Source organism: Erinaceus europaeus, chromosome 17 (genome assembly GCF_950295315.1).
Source record: "Erinaceus europaeus chromosome 17, mEriEur2.1, whole genome shotgun sequence".
NCBI classification, from domain to species: Eukaryota; Metazoa; Chordata; class Mammalia; order Eulipotyphla; family Erinaceidae; genus Erinaceus; species Erinaceus europaeus.
The window spans coordinates 63,656,503-63,675,255 of record NC_080178.1 but is presented as its reverse complement, the minus strand read 5'-3'; the positions used below and the strand labels follow the sequence as shown (position 1 = coordinate 63,675,255).

The 18,753-nt window shown below is 59.5% G+C and overlaps 1 protein-coding gene across 5 annotated transcripts; it reads left to right on the top strand.

The window, feature by feature from the left end:
* The first annotated feature begins 312 nt into the window (after positions 1-312).
* RELT (RELT TNF receptor) lies at positions 313-17,815 on the top strand. 5 transcript variants are annotated; one of them, XM_060176846.1, is made up of 12 exons: positions 338-448; positions 11,765-11,969; positions 12,227-12,301; positions 13,019-13,090; positions 13,186-13,400; positions 13,551-13,615; positions 14,077-14,331; positions 15,302-15,382; positions 15,581-15,662; positions 15,770-16,027; positions 16,358-16,556; positions 16,693-17,815. In XM_060176846.1, the coding sequence occupies exons 3-12, from the start codon at positions 12,254-12,256 to the stop codon at positions 16,738-16,740; spliced, it is 1,323 nt and encodes a 440-aa protein (XP_060032829.1). In that variant the 5' UTR covers positions 338-448; positions 11,765-11,969; positions 12,227-12,253; the 3' UTR covers positions 16,741-17,815. The 5 variants fall into 5 exon arrangements, with proteins under 5 accessions (XP_060032831.1, XP_060032827.1, XP_060032829.1 ...); XM_060176845.1 differs by lacking the exon at positions 338-448 and adding an exon at positions 7,134-10,297; XM_060176848.1 differs by lacking the exon at positions 11,765-11,969 and having other exon boundaries at positions 313-448; positions 13,234-13,400.
* The last annotated feature ends 938 nt before the right edge of the window (positions 17,816-18,753 follow it).

Below are 18,753 nucleotides of genomic sequence, written 5' to 3'. Positions count from 1 at the left end.
GGCAAGAGCGGGGGTGGCCCCGTCTGCACTGGCAAGGGTGATGGCACCAGGAGTAGCCCCCCTCCCCAGGTCTCCAGAGCGACGCCTACTCTCAGCGTTGGGTGTCCAGCCAGGGCTGCTGGCCCAGCGGGCCCAGCAGGCTCGGGGCAGCCCCCTGCAGCTCCCGGGCGGCGCGGGAGAGGGCGCCGCGGAGCAGGGCGGTCCGGCGGGAGGACACGCGCCCCTCCGAGGCCTCCTTAGCGGCGGGGCTGGGGGCGCGAGCCAGGACTCTGACGTCGGGGGCGGGGCCGGCGGGCGTGACGCGAGGGGCGGGGCCGCGCGCCTGGGCCCGGCCGGCGTTTCATTCAAAAGGCGCGCAGTCGGCGTGGCGGCCCGGGCGCTCGGCGCGTCGGGCTGGGCGCCGCGGAGTGGGGCACCCGGGCTGCGGGAGCTGCGACGGCGCGGCCAGGTAAGGAGCTCGCCTGGCCCCCGACCCCCGCCTCGGCCGCGTCCTCGTCTCTGAGGAAGTTGGCGCGCGGCGGCGGATGCCGCAGCCCCGGTCCCGCCGCCCCCGCGTCCCCCCCGCGCCCGCCAGCGTCTTCCGCGCGCCGGGCCGGCAGCCGCACAACTCGCAGTTTGGGGAAGCGGCGGGAGCCGGCCCCGGCCTCTGGCGCGCGAAACTCGGGTAGAGCCCGGGGCCCCGGCGGGCCGGCCAGAGGCGGGGGTCGGAGCGGGTCAGCCGGAGCGAGCGGGAGCTGCGCGGGGCGCTGACGAACCTGAGCGCCCGCAGCCCCGGGCCGCCGCGCCGCGGGGTGGGCCGCTGTCGGTGCGCGTCCGCGTTGCGGGTCGCCGAGGGGCCGCGGGCGTGCGCCAGCGTTGAAGGGGCGTCAGCGGAGCGGGCCCCCGCGGCTCTCCGCACTGTCCCCGGGCACTTTGCTGGACGCCCGGCCGACGCCGCGCTGGCGGCTCCTGGTGGGGCGACACCCGAGGGGGCCGGGCGCCCCGTGACCTGCGACCCGGGGACCCCGCGCCCGCCCGCCCGTCCTCGGCCGCCCTCCCGGTCGGCCCCCGCAGGTGCCGGGCTGTGAATCATCACTTTGGGAGCCGCTTGCTTTTGGGTCAAGCGCCCGTGTTCTCCCGTCTGACGGAGACCGCGGGGCGGGGTCAGCTCTGCCCTTGAGCCGCCGAAAGCCGCTGCCCGCCCGCACCTGCACCCGAGGGCGATGGGCCGGCGGGCGGCTGTGCGGGTGGAATTGGGGGGCCGCGGGAGGGTCCCCGGCCTGCAGCCCTGCCCGCTGTCCCGGGTTGTGGCCGCTCGGCCTTCCCCCCAGAATCAAAGCCGCGACGGGTCGTGACTGTCCCTAGTTCAAAAGTGCAAAGCCGGCAGGAACCAGGTGGGGGCCGAGTCCCTGTTGGCTTTTTATTTTCTGTCACCGGGGCTTCAGGCTGTGCGTGTGGATTTTTTTTCCTTCTTCCTTTTGAGACGGAAAGGGAAAGATGCCACAGTGCCGCTCCGCCAGCACGCGCAGGCCGGGCTCAAAGCCGGGCCGCACATGGCAGCAGACAGCTGTCCTGCTCGCCCGGGCCCTTTACTCGAGTCCTAGCATGCTTGCTTCTGGCAAGACGAGCAGACAAAACCCGGAGACTTCGACTGGCCCACCCCAGGCTGCCCCTCCCTCACTTCTGGGCCTGTCGGACAGCCTGCTCTGCTGGTGCCACTGCTTCAGTTTCCGTCTTTCCTTTTCCCTTTCCTCACTGGAAATGAGCACATATAGCATGCCTTCTGGGCAGCTTCCCTGGGCTGCGTTTTTTTGTTTTCTTTTTTGGAGGGAACTAGAAGAAGAGACATAAGACTACTCCACCATATCCCGGGCTCCCGCCCGCCCCCAGGGTTTAAGCTCAGCCGCACACATGGCAAGGCAGCACCACTGGGTGCCGTATGCTCCCTCCCAATTTTTTTTTTTTTTAACAGAGCACTGCTCAGCTCTTGGCTTATCATGGTACTGGGGATTGAACCTGGGACTTTGGAGCCTCAGGCTTGAGAGTCTCTTTGCATAACCACCATGCTATCTACTGCCACGCATCCCCTTTATTTTATCCATCCTCCTTTTTTTTTTTCTTTAAAATTTATTATTAGCTCTGAGAGTTTCACATGAGGCAGAGGGGAGGGAGTGTTGGGGGTTGAACCAGCAGCCTGAGGCATGTAAGTCTGGTGCTTTACCAGTTAGGTACTTTCTCAGTTACTACCCTCAGTCTTTAAAATAAGAATGATTTTACTACCAGAGTTATCATTGGGGCTCAATGCCTACACTACTTCAAGCCTACACTACTTCGTTTTTAATTTTTTAAAATACTTACTTTTGTTGCCCTTGTTTTATTGTTGGTTATTGTTATTACTGTCGTTGATTGGATAGGACAGAGAGAAATGGAGAGAGGAGGGGAAGATAGAGGGGGCGAGAAAGATAGACACCTGCAGACCTGCTTCACTACCTATGAAGCGACTCCCCTGCAGGTGGGGAGCCGGGGGCTTGAACCGGGATCCTTAGGCCGGTCCTTGTGCTTCGCGTCGAGTGTGCCTAACCCACTGCGCTACCGCCCAACTCCCAGTGTAGGGGATTGAACATGGGACTTTGGAGACTCAGGCACAACAGTCTTCTCTTGCATAACTGCTATGATACTCCCCTACCATCAGATTACTTTATTTTTGAGAGTAACAGAGTTCGTAGTACTACTTAGCTCTGGTTTATTGTACCAGGAATTGAATCTGGGATCCCAGGCATGTCAGTACTATATTCTAAACATGTTAACCTGTCTCTCTGTCCCTAAAATATTTTCCTTTGAGGGCCAAATGGTGGTAGAGCACATATACTACCAGGTACAAGGACTTAGGTTCAAGCCCCCAGTTCCCAACTGCAAGTTGGGGGAAGCTTCACAAGCTGTGAAATAGTGTTGCAAGTGTCTTTTTCTCCCTCATTTCCCCTTGCCCTCTCAATTTCTCTCTAGGCAAATGAAAAAAAATGTTTCATGAGAGAAATCCCAGAGTACTGCTCAGCTCTGGTGTATATTGGGTGGTGCCTGGGGTTGAACCTGGGACTTCAAGTGTGAAAGTTTGGTGCTTTCCCTTTGCACTGTCTTTCCCACCCCCATCATCAGGTTTAAGACTCTCTGGGTCGCTTTCTGAATGTACTGCATGTGGGCATGCAGCTTCTGGTAAACAAGATGGGCCTCAGTAGGTCTTAGCTGGTGTTTGCCCTAAAGGCAAGAGATGAGCAGGAAGAAAGGCCGTGGGAGTCCTCTGACCATCCAGCCTTCTGGATCTCGATGGGCCGCTTAACTTCTGCTAAAGGTTTCTGTGGTTCTGTTATTTATTGTTTTCTTTCATTTTTGGCTGATGACAGGAGGGAGGGAGGGAGGGAGACAGATCAGAGCACTGCTCAACCCTGGTTTATGGTGGTGCTGAGGACCAGAACCTCAGGTATGTGAGTTCTTTGTGTAAGCATTATGATTCTTATCCTTTACCTAACCCAATTCACTGTCGGGTCAGCAACTTAGGGAGTCCTGTCCTTTTGAGGTCATGGTTTGTTTGTTTCTTCCAACATGTGCATGAGTTGTTAATGCTTTCCTATCCGCTTATTTAGTGAATTGAGTCAGAAATTGAGAGGAGGGGGAGAAAGAGGCACACTTGCAGCACTGCTTCACCATTTGTGAAGCTTCCCCTACAGGTGGGGACCAGAGGACTGAACCGGGTCCTTGAACATTGTAACATTGTGCTCAACCAGGTGTGCCACCTCCTAGGGTCTGAGATCATGGTTTCTTGCTCTCCATACCAGTCCTTGGGCCAGCCCTAGAATTCTGACCCTTGGATAGGGACTTCTCTGGCCCAGTTGTTCTTTCTTCAGTTTCCTGTGAGGACAGAGGAAGGGCTTTGGACTTGTTCCCCAGAAGTGGTCTCTGATCTAGAGAGCTGGAGTATGGCCCGCTGAGGCCCCCCCCAACTCCTAAGAGTCTGGCTCATGTATGGTGGAATGGAATTATGAGACTCCCCAGCTCAGGAGGGGCAAGGGGCACCCACTGTAGGATCTGGGAGTTTTGTCTCTGCTGTCACACTGAGAATTCGATGGCATGTGGGGGAGAGTGCTGAAGGCTTTGAGCACTTTCTGGCTTGCTCCTCAGTGGCTCTGAGATTTGGTGACTTTTTTTTTATTATTTATTTTCCCTTTTGTTGCCCTTGTTTTGTTGTTGTAGTTATTATTGTTGTTATTGATGCCGTTGTTGGATAGGACAGAGAGAAATGGAGAGAGGAGGGGAAGACGGGGAGAGAAAGACAGACACCTGCAGACCTGCTTCACCACCTATGAAGCGACTCCCCTGCAGGTGGGGAGCCGTGGCCTCGAACCAGGATCCTTATGCCAGTCCTTGTGCTTTGTACCACGTGCGCTTAACTCGCTGTGCTACCGCCCGACCCCCAGATTTGGTGACTTTTTCAGAGAGGATAACTGAGACTCAGGGAAGCAGAGTGACTTGCTCCAAGTCTTGCTGTCAGGGCAGAGCCGGGGCTGGAACTGAGGTCTTCTATGCGTGAGGTGCTGTGCAGTGCCTGGAACGGGCCTGATACCTACTTGGCTCATCTGGACTTCTCAAACCCGGGCTCACCAGCCTGATCTCGCCAGGAGGCGCCAGTGCATTCTGAGTGTGTTTGCACTCATGTCTGAAACATTGTGTGTGTGGGGGGGGGCGGGAGGGAGGGTCCATGACCTTCCTGTTCCTTTTCTTCCTCCTCCCTCTGGAATGACTGGGGTTGATCAGAATAGCTGTCTTGGTCTCCTGGGGCTGAGCCTGAGTTATTTCCATCCCCAGCAAAGAGGTAGAAATAGCTCAGGGTTGAGGATGGGGGAGGGGACTACCTAAGGGTTAACCTACTCTTCTGGTTCCAGTTCTGAAGAAGCCCCCAGCCCCGCCCTATGCCCTGCCCAAAGCCTCAGCTTTCTGGGAGCTGGGGCCTCAGGTGGGGGGACCAGGTGGGAATTCCACATGTGGCCCGGTTGGGACTGTAATAGTTGTTGGAGGAGGAGAGACTTTAAGTGACAGCATCACACCCCTGCATGCATTTTATGGTGCCAACAGTTGCGTTTCTTTTTTTTTTTTTTTTTAATATTTATTTATTCCCTTTTGTTGCCCTTGTTATTTTATTGTTGTAGTTATTATTGATGTTAGATAGGTCAGAAAGAAATGGAGAGAGGAGGGGAAGACAGAGAGGAAGAGAGAAAGATAGACACCTGCAGACCTGCTTCACCGCCTGTGTAGTGACTCCCCTGCAGGTGGGGAGCCGGAGGCTTGACCCGGGATCCTTCCGCCGGTCCTTGTGCTTTGTGCCACCTGCACTTGACCCACTGCGCTACCGCCCGACTCCCAACAGTTGCATTTCTAAGTTGTTCTTCCCCCCAGCTAGGGTGCCTATTCCTGTCTTGCCACTCAGACCCCAGCCCACTGGAGGGGACCCATCTTCTGCGGCAGAAGGCCCCAGACACACCCCACAGGGTCTAGGCAGGCGGTTACAGCTCTGCCCTTTCTATTTACCGGCCCCCTGTGCACCATATCTGGGTCCTCTGCACACTGCCTGAGCCACTCTTAGTCACTGTGCTTTCTATCTGCAGAAAACAGCTCCAGCCCTACCCCCTACGGGGAGGCTTTTCCTCCCAAGATGGCCTTTGATCTTGATGTCTTCACTCTCATCTCTCCCTGCCACACACCTCACTTCAACTCTGCCTTTGCTTTACCCCTCTCTCTAGAACCATTCTGGCTATTCAGGGTTTGGCCCCTACCACAAGCCCTCCCAGCCATCTGCTAGGTGGCCCCCTGGCCTCTGGGACAGCATAGAGGGGCATTTGTGGGTATGGTACACCCAGCTGGGCACATGGGCTTGGCCCGTGGTCTATCCTCTGCTGCTTCTTTCTGCTGGCCAGGCCTTGTCTTGAGGAAGGGCCATCACCAGAGGGCCTGCTGTGTGCAGGCTGCACAGGGCTCTGATGCTCCCAAGTTTGTGTTGGGGGTTAGGGGCAAAGCATCAAGGCCTCCCTGGCTGTGGGGAGGGGTGAGTTTGGAGGTCCCCATGGGGTGGGCCAGGAGGCAGTTCCAGAGATTAGTAGGATCTTCAAAACTGCCCCTGCTCAGGGTTGAGGGTGCTGGCACGTGACGTCCAGCATAACTCGGCACCTTCTCTGCTAAGCCCCTGGGTGCCTGGACTGCGGTGGCCAGGAAGGCAGGGAGCCAGTATTGTGTTCCTGCTGTGTGTCCTGCCCTGGGATCAGAACATCAGAACCCCGGGGCTCCCACATCTTCAGCTTCATTCTCAGGATCAGCAGGTCCCCTCCAGGTATAGGCAGAGAGGGGAAGGGACTCCTGGGACCCTGGTGTCACTGGGCCCCTAACCCTTGTCTGCTGGGAGACGAGAGCTTTTCCCAGGCCACCCTGGGAAAGATGAGCGCTCTATAAATAAATTGCCATGTAGCTGAGTGTGTGCCCAGGCTACTTGGCACCAACAGAGAGCGAGAGGGGCCTCTACCACCAGCTGGAGGCTGGGTCTGAGAGGCGAATGGGGTCCAGGAAGGAAGCTGGGACCTGCACACACTCACCCTGCAAAGGGGCAAGCCCTGCTGTGCTCGGCGGCCATGCCCTCAACCACTCACTTGCCTCCCTCCCTCCCGGGAACCCGTAGACAGTAATGGAGGGGGTGTCCCAATAGGTAGGCTGGGCAGGAGGCAGACTTAGAGACTCACGCTCACCTGCCTGACTGTGGCCTCCGCCACTGTGACAGCAGGTGGACACAGCTAGTGGAGGCACTGGAAATGGACACCTAGACATTTCTTGAAGAGGCCTGCTCACCCACCCACCCCCACCATGCTTCGGGGCTGCCGAAAGCCACCTTCCCACTCCTGAGCCACTGACCTGGGCCAGATGCTACCCGAGCCTTAGCATGGTTCCTCCTCAGACCCTGCTGGGGGGTTGTGGTGAACATTAGTGACCCAGGGTTTGTAACTTGTCAGAACGTGCTTACAGGTGTACCGACTTCACTGGTTTGGGGTCTGCTGGTTTGGGGTGTGTTTCGTCAAACCTGAGGAGTCAGTGGGACTGGTGGGGGTGGGGAAATGGTCTCCTCAGGGACGTATGGGCAGGACCAGTGCTGAGCAGACTCTAGACACCTGGTGTCTGGCACCTGATGATTTAGTACCTGGGGTTTGGCGGGGCTGGGGGTGGGTGGGTTGGGCAAGGGGAGAGGTGGCGGCTTTTCACAGCAGGAGGCAGCAGTGGCATGAGTGGGAATGGGTTGTGTGGTGGCACCCTCTCGTCTTCCCAAGCCCCTTGCCGTCTTGTCTGGAGTGAAGGTAGACAGCTCAGGGTTGGAGGCACCTGTCTGTGTCCCCATCCTGCCCAGGCTGCATGGGCCCTCTCTCCTTTGAAGCCAGCCTGTTACCTCTTTGAGCTTCACTTTCCTCCTCACGAAGCCTCACACATGCAGAAAATGCTTAGTGTGCATGTGTGTTTGTGTCAGAGGGGGGTGGTAGGGAGCCCCCCACCCCCGACTCTGCCTCAGAGCTGGCAGTCTAGTTTCAGACTCTGGGCTGGGAAGGGGCCAAGGTTTTCCCACACAGACTGGGAGTGGCTGGGGCCCATCTGGCCATATCAGCCCTTTTTTCAGCCCCAAGGGCCAATTAGTCCCCTCACCCCCCACCCCCCAGACCCAGGCAGCTCTCGGAGGGTAGATGTGAGGGGCAGAATCCCCAACAGGCTCTGGAAGGAAGGGGGGTGGGCCAAAGGGCAGCTGCTGCCTGAATCTCACCTCAGGGTAGCAACCTGGGGCACCATGGCTGCCCAGGCTCACTCCCTTGGAGCCTCCCATCCTCCCCTGTGGGAATTTCTAGCCTCAACTGGGTGTTTGCCTGGAGCTGGCATAGGGGGCCTCTGTGCGGGTGAGGGTGGATGCCGGCAGACCCCTGCCCCCCTGGGTGCTTGTGACGGCCCCTGTGAACCCCCTATGGCCAGTAGCTCTCTAGTCTATTGCAGCTGGCAGCCCCTTCATGAACAAGGGCCTCAGTGTACCCAGGTGTGAAACAGATGTCTTCCTCTCCTGTAGGGAGTAGAGGCAGCTCTGGCTAAGAGTCTAGCCTGCCTGCCCGCGAGGATGACGGGAGGGGCCACACACTGTGGGCACTGCCCTACTTTAGCCCCAGTTGCCAGGGAACCACTGGGTTCCTGCTAGCCTGGATTTCGCTATTGATGGGTGGCCTTTGTCTTCCTGCCTCGATGTGGCTGGCACTGAGGGAGGCCCGTGTCCAGCTGTGTCTCCAGGCAACCCCAGCCCCTGGAGGCTGCAGAAAGGTGTGTGGGCCCTAGAGCTGCTGGCTGGGAAGCAGGCACTGCCCGAGCCCTGCCCTGAGTGGGCACCGACTTCCCAACTCCAGCTTGTAATCCTGCCTTGCCTCACTTGGCAGGCTGCCCAGCGAGCCTTGTGAGATGCAGATGGCACCCAGTTTCCCCTCCCCTGCTGCAGGTTCCCTGCAGGCTCTGAGGGTGTATAGGCCCTTAGATTGCAGCTGGGCTGGGCGTAACTCCTCCCTCCCAGAGCCTCACCACAGCAGGTTGGGTGCTTCCTGTGTACCAGACCCCTTGGCAAGCATGGCACTGTGAACTTGAGAGGCTCACTCACGGACTACTTGCCACTTCCCCTGCCACTGCTTACACAAGGGGAGACCGAGGCACAGTGAATGAGAGCAGGCAGGCTGGCTGAGCGGTCACTGCGCGGGCCCTCTGCCAGGTGTTTCCCAGTGCTCTGCTTGGGGTCACCACCACAAAGCCATCGGGGAGCCAGGTGGACTGACTTCCCCGAGTTGGCCTGGGCCTCAGACCCACATTCTTCACCCTTCCCGCCCATCCACATATCTGGGAAACTGAGCAGCTGAGTGGCCACGTAGGGGGCAGTGGAGAGACTGGGTCTGGTCGGGACACCTAGGCTGCAGGTGGGGCCACCGCGGAGGTGGGTGGGGGCACAGCCTGGGAGACTTTGGGCCTGTGACCCCACCAGCCTCGGCTCTGGGAAAGGGGAAGCTGCCAGCCAGGGCGGTGGCACCACTTCTTCCTCTTTCTTGGGGCCTCCAGGGCTGCACCTCCCTGGGGCTCCACCCTCAGCCTCTGAGCCCCCAGGGCCCTGAGCTAGGCTTTGCTGGCTGGCTTTCTGCCGGGGAACTTTCGGTTCTGATTGTTGGGGGCAGTTCTGGAAGGTGAGGTGGTGTGAGGAAGCCCCCACTTCAGCGCCCCACCCCATGCAGGAGGAGGCTGCGGCGAGGTGAGCCAGCAGACGCCCTGCCTGGCTCGCTGTGTGGTGGGGGCCGGCCATAAACAAGTGCCTGCACACAAACACTCATTACAAACACTAATTATACGGCCGGGCAGGAACGCCGGGGAGAGGGGCGCCGGAAATCACACCACCTGCTTCAGGCTCCTGCACCTCGTTGAAGCCTCGTGACAGCCTTGAGCTGGGAGATAAACACCCCCATCCTGTGATGAGGAAACCGAGACCCCATAGGCCATTGGTGCTGACAGGGACAGGCCCCAGGCAGGCTTGGAGAGGCCTATGGCCTAACTTCCTTCTCTGCTTGGCTTGTTCTCCCCCGTAGTGGGGGTGGAGAGCTTCCCCTCTGCCTGAATGTGGGGGCAGGAGAGGAGGCTCCCAGCCTGCTGGTGTTGCCCCCCCTCAGGGTCCTTCTCTAGGATGCCCTCTGGAGGTGGTGGCACTGGCCGCTGGTTACAGATTAGAAGAGCACAGGAGGGAGAACAGAGCCCCTCTCTGGAATTGCGATGCCAGGGACCAATCTTAGGACCTCACACTTGAGAGCCAGACGCTTTACCCATAGCACCACCCTCTGCTCTTTCCGTCGAGGCTTTAGAGCTCAGGGCTGATGACCTGGTGGGGAGGGGTGGTGCAAAGAGGTTTGTACAGGGCTCTGACTGGACAGGCCTGTCTGGAGATCCGTCTGGGCTGAGTGTGGGGGTCCAGGAGCCTCTGTGAGCAGAGACGGGGGCAGCCAGACTGCAGTAAGTAGGGGTTGGGGTAAGTAGAAGACACATAATTAGCAGGCTTCTCCGAGGCAGGCAGCGAGTGTCTGAATGAGCTGAGCAGCCTCTCCAGTGCTGAGTTTGGGTGTTTGGGCCCCTTTACTCTTCCTCCCGGAAGTCTGAGCTCACTGCTCCCTGACTGTCTGCAGAGGAATAGCTACATGGCAACCCCCGCACCTCCATCTTCTGCAAACTCATGGAGTTGGTGGTAGGTTCAGACCCCAGGCCTGTGCGTAGGACAGAGGCCGTGGGAGGTGATTTAGTGGGTGGCAGGAATGCAAAAGGGGGAGTTGGGTGGTAGTGCAGTGGGTTGAGCGCATGTGGCACGAAGCACAAGGGACCGTGTAAGGATCTTGGTTCGAGCCCCTGAGTCCCCACCTGCAGGGGAGTCGCTTCACGGGTGGTGAGGCAGGTCTGCAGGTGTCTCTCTTTCTCTCCCCCTCTGTCTTCCCGTCCCCTCTCCAATTCTCTCTGTCCTAGCCAACAATAATAACCACAACGATAAAACAAGGACAACAAAAGGGGGGAGGGAAATGGCCTCCAGGAGCAGTGCATTTGTGGTGCAGGCACAGAGCCCCAGCCATAACCCTGGAGGCAAAAAAAAAAAAAAAATGCAAAAGGAAGACTGCTGGAGCTAGAGCAGGGCGGGTGCTGACTGCAGGGAATGTGGCCTTCATGCTGCCCTGTGGCCCAGGCTCCTCCTGTCCCAGGTTTTCCCCGAAGCTGATCTCAGCCCAGAGCCACTGCCAGTGACCTGGAGAGTCCCGGCCCCCCTCCACAGGCTGTAACTCAAGCCCCTGGCCTAAGGCTGCGCCTGCCAGGCTGCCTGGAGTGGGAGGCCAGGAGGCAGATCGCTTTCCTTCTCCTTTTCCAGTGGGAAGCCCCGGCCACTTGCAGGGCAGGAGGCGCTCCTGTGACCCCTTCAGCCTGCAGGGGTCTTGACTGTGGCTGAGCTTCCTGGCTCCCCCAGTCTTGCCAGCTTCTGCCTTAGCCTCACCTTCCAGAGCCGAAGCACATCAGGGTGCCCTTGTTCCACCCAGACCCTTTTGTCCGATCGGAATCCTTCTGCTGTTCCGGCTTGTGATCTGACTGGACACTTCTGTAGATGAGGTCACACACCGGGGGCTCAGGCAGGGCCCCTCACTCGCCTTGCTCTGCCTTGTTAGGCTTCACAGCACCGGGCAGGGGGCGCTCTGCCTGACTTAATCCCCCGGGTTAGGAGACCCCAGTAGCTTGCTCAAGTTTCTGTGCTGAAACACTGCCCGGCTCTCAGGAGATGTCTGAGGGGAGGTGGCGGACCCAGTGCTCTGAATGCTTGCTACCAGGCCCCAGTCTTTCCAGAGGAGCAGCACCAGAGTGTATGATGGGACCCTTGAGGGGACCAGGATTGTGAGGCAGTTGAGGCAAGAATGTGCAGAAACCTTGGGGGCCAGACCTTACTCTGGGGAAAGAATGGTGTAGAGAAGCTTTGGGAAAGAGTGGTCTTCACGGGATGGGCAGTAGTGCAGTGGGCACGTGGCACGTGCACGTGGCACGAAGTGCAAGGACCAGCGTGAGGATCCCGGTTCGAGCCCCCTGGCTCCCCACCTGCAGGGAGGTCGCCTCACAAGCGGTGTCTTTCTCTCCCCCTCTGTCTTTCCTCCCCTCTCTCTCTCGATTTCTCTGTCCTATCCAGCAACAACCACATCAATGGCTACAATAACAAGGCCAACAAAAATGGGGAAAATGGTCTCCAGGAGCAGTGGATTCATAATGCAGGCGCTGAGCCCCAACGATACCCCTGGAGGCAGAAAAAAAAAACCTGCCGCTTGCCATGGATTCACAGTGCCATTCCAGCACCAAACCCCAGCAATAACCCTGGTGGCAGAACAAATAAATAAATAAGTAAATAAATAAATGGTCTTCATGTTGGACTTTTTCGAATTGGAGGGTGAGGGATGGGAGTGAAGGAGAGAGACACCAGGCACTGCTCCAGCAGGCTTCCTTCCTCCAGGGCCCCTGCCCTTGCCCCAGGGTGCCAGGCTGTTTATGGAGGGGAAGGAAGCCCTTCCTCCTGGAAGCTGCCTGAGCTGCCACCTGCAGCCAGCCGTGAGCCTGGGGAGCACTCCTCCCTCTGAACTCCTCCTTTCCTTCTTAGGCCAGTGGCCACTGGGCCTGACTGAGGATGAAGCCTAGTCCTGAGCAGCTCTGGCCCCTGTCCTGCCTCCTTGTGGTGAGTGCAGTTAGGACCTTAGGGACATGGGGCGCTGGGCACTGGCTCCTTGGTCAGCTCTTTGAAGGCATTGAGTCAGGTCTCTGGACATGTCCCATGCAGGAGGTCCTGTCCCCTGGTGAAGGTGAGGGGCAGACTTGGGCCTGGAGAGGCCCCACAGCCTCCTGAGTGACCTCATTGCCTCCAGGGCCACTGGCCTACTCTGTGCTCCCACCCAACCCTGCTGAGGCCGAGTCAGCATCTGGAGTCTCCCCACTGCAGAAGGGATTTGGGTTTACATCTGGAGTCAGGGCAGCCGGCTGGGGGAAGTCTTCCCCTGGGATGCTGCCTTGAGGTCATAGGGTGAGGGGGGTGGGAGGTGGATGTGATCCTGGAGGCTCAGCTGACAGCCCAGAATAGGAAACAGCAGCTGCAGGCTGGGCTGGGGGAGGAGATTGGGGAGCAGTTCCTCCTGGGCTGGCTAGCTGGCCTGGGTGTGACTCAGACCCAAGGCTCAGAGGTCCCCGTGGGATGGCCTGGGGCTTTCCAGAACTCTCTGTGGATGGCTCTGCTCCTACCTGGGGCCCAGCAGGTTTCCCTTGTGGCCAGAGGGATTGAAGTTGGAGGGTGCCACCAAAACCTGGTGCAGGGGTGCTGGGTGCTTCCGTGTGTGGTCCGTAGTCCTGGGAGGTAGAGGGGTGGCCCAGAGACACATGCCTCAGAGCTCTGTTCTTCCAGCTGCTGCCTTCCTCTCTGGCTACTCCAACACTGGCTTCTTGGCTGTGCCCACCTGGGGAGGAGCCTGAGCTGGTGAGCCTTGCCCTGCCCTGCCCTGCCCTGCCCTGGGGGGAACTGAGGGCCAGGGCTGGAGCCCCATGCTTGGCTTCCCAATGATCTCAGGCCAGGACCCTGGATTTGTGTCTCCCTTGCCCCTCCCCACCCACCCTATACAGCATTCGGCGCAGGACACCTTCTGCAGGCCCTGCCCCCCGGGCACCTTCTCCATCTCATGGGGTTCCAGCCCTTGCCAGCCCCACTCCCGCTGCAACCCTCGAGGGAGGCTGGAGGCCCAGGCAGGCACAGCTACTCGAGACGCACTCTGCGGAGACTGCCGGCCTGGGTGCGACACCGCGGGATCCCAGTCTCACTTGTCTCCTGAGTCTTCTGTCCGTGGGTTGGGGGTGGCAGGATCATCCAGGGTGCTGGTAGCGAGGGTCTGGCCTTTTACAGACCAGGTTTTGGGGCTCAGCAACATCTTCCTGCTCTACAGGTGGTTTGCCACTCCAGAAGCCCCCCAAGCTCCCTGCCGGCCTCCGGCCACCCATGACCTCTATGGTGAGTTGCTGGTGGCTCAGATGAGGTGTGAGAGTTGGTCTGGTGAGCTGGAGTCCAGGACCAGTGTCCAGGGCAGTGGGGGAGGCCTGCAGCAGGATGCGCTTCCTTGCATGGCCCTCGCAGGTGGCCGTGAACAAATAAATGAACACACACATGAATACACACACACACACACACACACACACACACACACACACACACACCTGTTGCTTCAGCCACTTTCGGAGGCAGTTGACTCCTCCCTCCCTGGGTAGCACGGCCACAGGTACTGCCCCTTTGCCTCCTAGCCTGACACGAGGGAGCAGGGGCTGAGGGTTGGCCTGGGAGGCCTTGCTCAGGTGCCAGAAAGGACAAGGGAGCTGGCCGTTGCTTCCCCCGCATAGCAGCCCCTTTCCCCCTTCCCCCTACTGACGTGGGCCTGGGCTTCTTTCCTCTGTGCCTCTGCCCTCCACGGTGCTCAGGAGGACAGCGGACCCGCCGTGGCGTGGAGGTGGCAGCAGCGGCCGGCAGCAGTGAGAAGACACAGCAGCTGGGGAATGGCACCCAGGCGGGCAGCACTGAGGAGAGGGCCGCCCAGTATGCCGTCATCGCCATCGTGCCCGTCTTCTGCCTCATGGGGCTGCTGGGCATCCTGGTGTGTAACCTGCTCAAGCGGAAGGGCTACCACTGCACTGCTCACAAGGAGGTGGGGCCTGGCCCTGGAGGAGATGGCAATGGTGAGGCCGGGCCTGGGGGCATGGGTCAGCCCACTCGGGGCCACATGAGAGCAGACACTGGAGGATCTGACAGGGAGAAGCCTGAAGAGGGTTCACTGGGAGGGCTTCCTAGAGGTGGTGCTGTGTGGGGGCTGCAGAGGAGGCACCTGGCTGACAGGAAGGGAGGGTGAGGCGGCCATGGGAGCAGAGGTGGGGACAGGGCAGCTGCTCGAGGGGGCTCCTGCAGGACAGCCACCTGCAGGTTCTGGCTTCTCGGGATCATAGTTGTGTGTGGGTTGAGGCAGATGCCTTCACTGAGGGGTGGCAGGAGGCCTCTGGCCTGAAAGGCTGGCTCCCAGCACTGGGAGAGGCTCAGCTTTCAGCTCCAGGCTTGAGTTACTCCTGGAGCCCAGGGAGAGACTTAGCTCCCACCCCTTGGCCTCTTTCCTTCCTCCCGACTCTGTCCCCAAAAGCCAGTAGAGCAGCAAATACCACATGCAGTATGAGGCCCAGAGTTTTGCGGCCACATCAAGGCTGAGGGGCCCCGCCTGTGCCTGACCACTTCGGACTGGTCAGAGCCCTGCTGCGGCCCATACGGGACCTGGAGGACAGCAAGAAGGAGCGGCTCAGGGCCATTTGTCCCAGGGCTGCACGCTTCCTGCTGGTCTGTCCCTCGCGTTACCTGCTGGCTGATGCAGGTCCCAGCCCAGGACTGACCTGGAGTCCTGTTCTGCATTTGAGGTTTGGTCCCTAAGCTGACAAAGGCCTCCAGTCAGTTACATCTACTGGGCCTGGGTGGTGGATTGCCAGCTTCGTCAAGGGCTCCAGGCCAAGGAGCCAGGGGTGCGGAAGCTCCCAGGCACATAACCCCACTCTTGGGAAGGCTTGGGGTGCCCTCTGCTGGTGCAGCCTGAGGTAGCTGGAGAACCTAGCATTCTCCAAAACTCACCCTGGATCACCTTTCAATCATCAGTTGTCTGTTCTTCCCCAGGGATCAACCCAGCCTACCTGGCTGAGGACACCAATGAGGACACCATTGGGGTCTTGGTGCGCTTGATCACAGAGAAGAAAGGTAAGGAGGCCTGAGCAGAGTGTGCGCAGAGCCCCTGCTGCCCTCTGACAGTTCTTCCCTTTCCCCATTCTTGTCTGATGAGGGATGGAGGCAAGGTCGGGCCTGGGGGTAGCTGCCGAGAGGGGGCTTTGTCCTGGGTCGGGCCGGATATGTTTCCCCGGCGGCCCGGAGCCGGGTCCTGACTGCAGCTTTGCACAGAGAACGCAGCCGCCCTGGAGGAGCTGTTGAAGGAGTATCACAGCAGGCAGCTGGCGCAGACAAGCCACAGGCCTGTGCCCAGGTGAGCCCGGTGCACACCCAGATAGCAGCCTGCCGCCACATTCCCCTCACTCCCCACTGCGGCGGGCGGGCCTGCCCTGTGATGGCTCCTCCTCGTTTCTTTCACAGGCTGCCACTAGGCTCCCCCAGGGCACCGCACACCTGTCCTCATGGCCACCACCTCCACACAGTGCAGGGCCTGGCGTCTCTCTCTGGTCCCTGCTGCTCCCGTTGTAGCCAGAAGAAGTGGCCCGAGGTGCTGTTGTCCCCCGAGGCCGCAGCTGCCACCAGCCCCACTCCTAGACTCCTCACCAACCCTGGCAGGGCTCCCAAGGCTGTGCCCAAGGCAGGCCGTCAGGGCGAGATCACCATCCTGTCTGTGGGCAGGTGAGCAGCTGGAGACTGCAGGCCAGGGAGATACGTGGTGGGGGCAGGGCCCCTTTCAGCCTCAGTGTGCCTCTCTGGGCAGTGGGGGCGGCCAGAGGGAGAAGTCGTCTTTCTAGTGGTACCATGTCTCATGTGGAGCCCATGGGTGCCCAGGGCAAGGCCTTGTTCCCAATCACACTAAGGGCCCCTTAGACTAAGTGCTTGGTCATTGCAGCTGGTGGAGGCGGGTGGGGTGTGTAGATATGAACAAGAGCGTGGAGTCCTCCTTGTGGGTGGAAGTACACTGGGCAGGGCTGCAAGGCTTCCCTGCAGGGCTGCCTCTCCTCACAGGTTTCGAGTGGCCCGCATTCCCGAGCAGCGGACAAGTTCAGCAGTGTCTGAGGTGAAGACCATCACAGAAGCTGGGCCTGTAGGGGGCAGTCTCCCTGACTCCCCACAGCCTGGCCTCCCCACAGAGCAGCGGGCACTGCTGGGAGGCAGGGGAAGCCACACGAAGTGGCTGAAGCCCCCAGCAGAGGATAAGACTGAGGTGAGGGCCAGACAGGAGAGATGGGTTTCTGCTAGCACCTGGGCCAGGCCTGACTGGAGACGAGGCTGCTGGAGGTGGAAAGGCCACTTGCCTGGAGCCCAGACTCAGCTTTGGACCCCTACCCTCTCCCCCTCAGGAGAACCACTATGTGATCCGGCTGAGCGAGAGCAACCTGGTCATCTGAGGGACTGTCTTGGCTGAGGACATGGTAGCCCTGCCTTGGGAGGTCCCGAAGGCTTCCTGGAGGAGGTGGAGTTGCAGCTGAGCCTGTGAGGGCCAAAAAGCAATGGCCCAGCAGACAAAAGGGCGACAGCCAAAGCCTGCCCCGGGGAAGCGGCAGTAGGCTGGGGATGCCCAGTGCAGGAGCAGGTAGAGAGCCCCTTCCTACCCCGCCCCCAGCTCCTTCCCTGCAGGATGCCCTGCCCTAGCCCCGCCCCAGCCAGATTCTGGAGTCCCACGATCACTGCACCGCAGGGCTAGGCCTGGACGGCAGGGAGGAGCCCTTTGTTACCACCCTGGCCCTGTGCCTTGATTCCTGGCCAGGAGCAAATGTGCCTGCTCCCCCGGCCCCTCTTTTCCAGCAGGTCCTGGGAAGGGAAGGGCATTGCAGAGTCAGGGCTGGGAGGTTTGAGTCTCTGGGTTCAATTCCTGGGTTAGTCCCTGGGCATCTCTGGGTCCCTGTTTTCCTGTCTGAAGCTGAGAGGAAAGGACGGCTCTTTGCAGGTTCTGGTGGGGCTGTGTGGGGGCAGAGCTTGACTTCCTGCCACCCCTCCCATTAGTAGCTTTATCCAGCCCCAGTTGTGCTGCTTTGAGACTGCACCATCGGGGTCCTGTGAACTGCCCACCCACGGCTTTGCCCGCAGGAGGGGCTTAGCGCATGTGCCCACCTCCCCGCACCGCTGTTTTCATTGAAACTGAAGAGCAGGCTTGACCCAGGAAGCTCCGACAGTCCAGCCTGCCCGGCCACCCTGAACACCTGGGAGCTTCCTAGGGAGATGGGCACGTTACTGTAGAGGCACTCCAGCCAAGGGGTTGTCCGTGCTTGTGTGTCAGTGTGTCCACCCCTGGCCTGGGCAGTGCAGGCAGCTGCCCGGTCCGGCCCCCGACTCCACTGCAGCTCAGCGACCTGGTTATTTACGTAGGGCCATGCAGGCGTGGCCCCAGATGCACCCCCTTGCTCTTATTTATTGAAGCTTTGCTGTTGTCCTACTTGCGTCTCCACTATCTATTTGTTGAATAATAAAAGGCAGAACACGGTGTCACAAAGAGCTTCTTTTCCTGGTGCCTTTTCCCCAGGTTGTCTGCCCACTCACTTGGTCGCTGTGCTGGGCACTGGGAGGTGGGGGGAGCCCTGGCCTCGAGGCACATGCTCTTGCAGGTGGGCGGCAGGTGAGGTGGGGCCAGGAAGGTCCCTCCCACTTCTCACAGCCCCAGAGACAGCGCTGTCCATAGGAGGCCTCGTATGAGCCACTTGTGTACGTGGCTCAGTCTTCTACTAGACACACAGGTGAACTGAATCTTGACGATACCAGTAGTGTATCTCGCTTAAAAGCCATTTATCAGCTATACTTTCGGTATCCAAATCAACGTGGAGATTATGAGCTATTTGTGCTTTGATTTTGAAATCTGGTGTGTATCTTACACTGAGATCCTGTAGCCATCTTGACATGAACTAGCACCTTCACGGCTATCGGCCTCGTGGGGCAGCACACCTCTAGAGGACGTGGAGCCTGGAGGACTGGGGGTGAGTGAGGCATGCGTGGGGCGGGGGCTGGGGGGTCGTGTCCGAGAGGGAACAGCTTGTGCAAAGACCAGACACTGACGAAAATGTGAAGAGTTGGGAGACCTGATGTTTGCCTTGGCTCAGCAGCCTGTTCACTGAGCTGGGACTTGGCTGGAGACAGGAGGGCAGGAGTGGGCAGCCACCTGGGCTCTCATGCCTGGACACCAGGGAGCCTCTCAAGCTTAGGAAGGGGCGGGCATGACGAGTGGAGGGTGAAGGCGTGTGGTGCCATTGCAGCAACCCAGGCGGGCTGGGGGGGGGTACGGTGCTGCAGAGGAATACTGGACCCACTGGCTTGGTCAGGACTACTGGGGGCTGGTAAGGGGATGTGGACTGGGGATCAGGCCATCTGGGCCAGTAGGGAGGGGAGACAGGAGCAGTCAGTCCTGTGGTGGTGGTGACAGGCAGGATTCA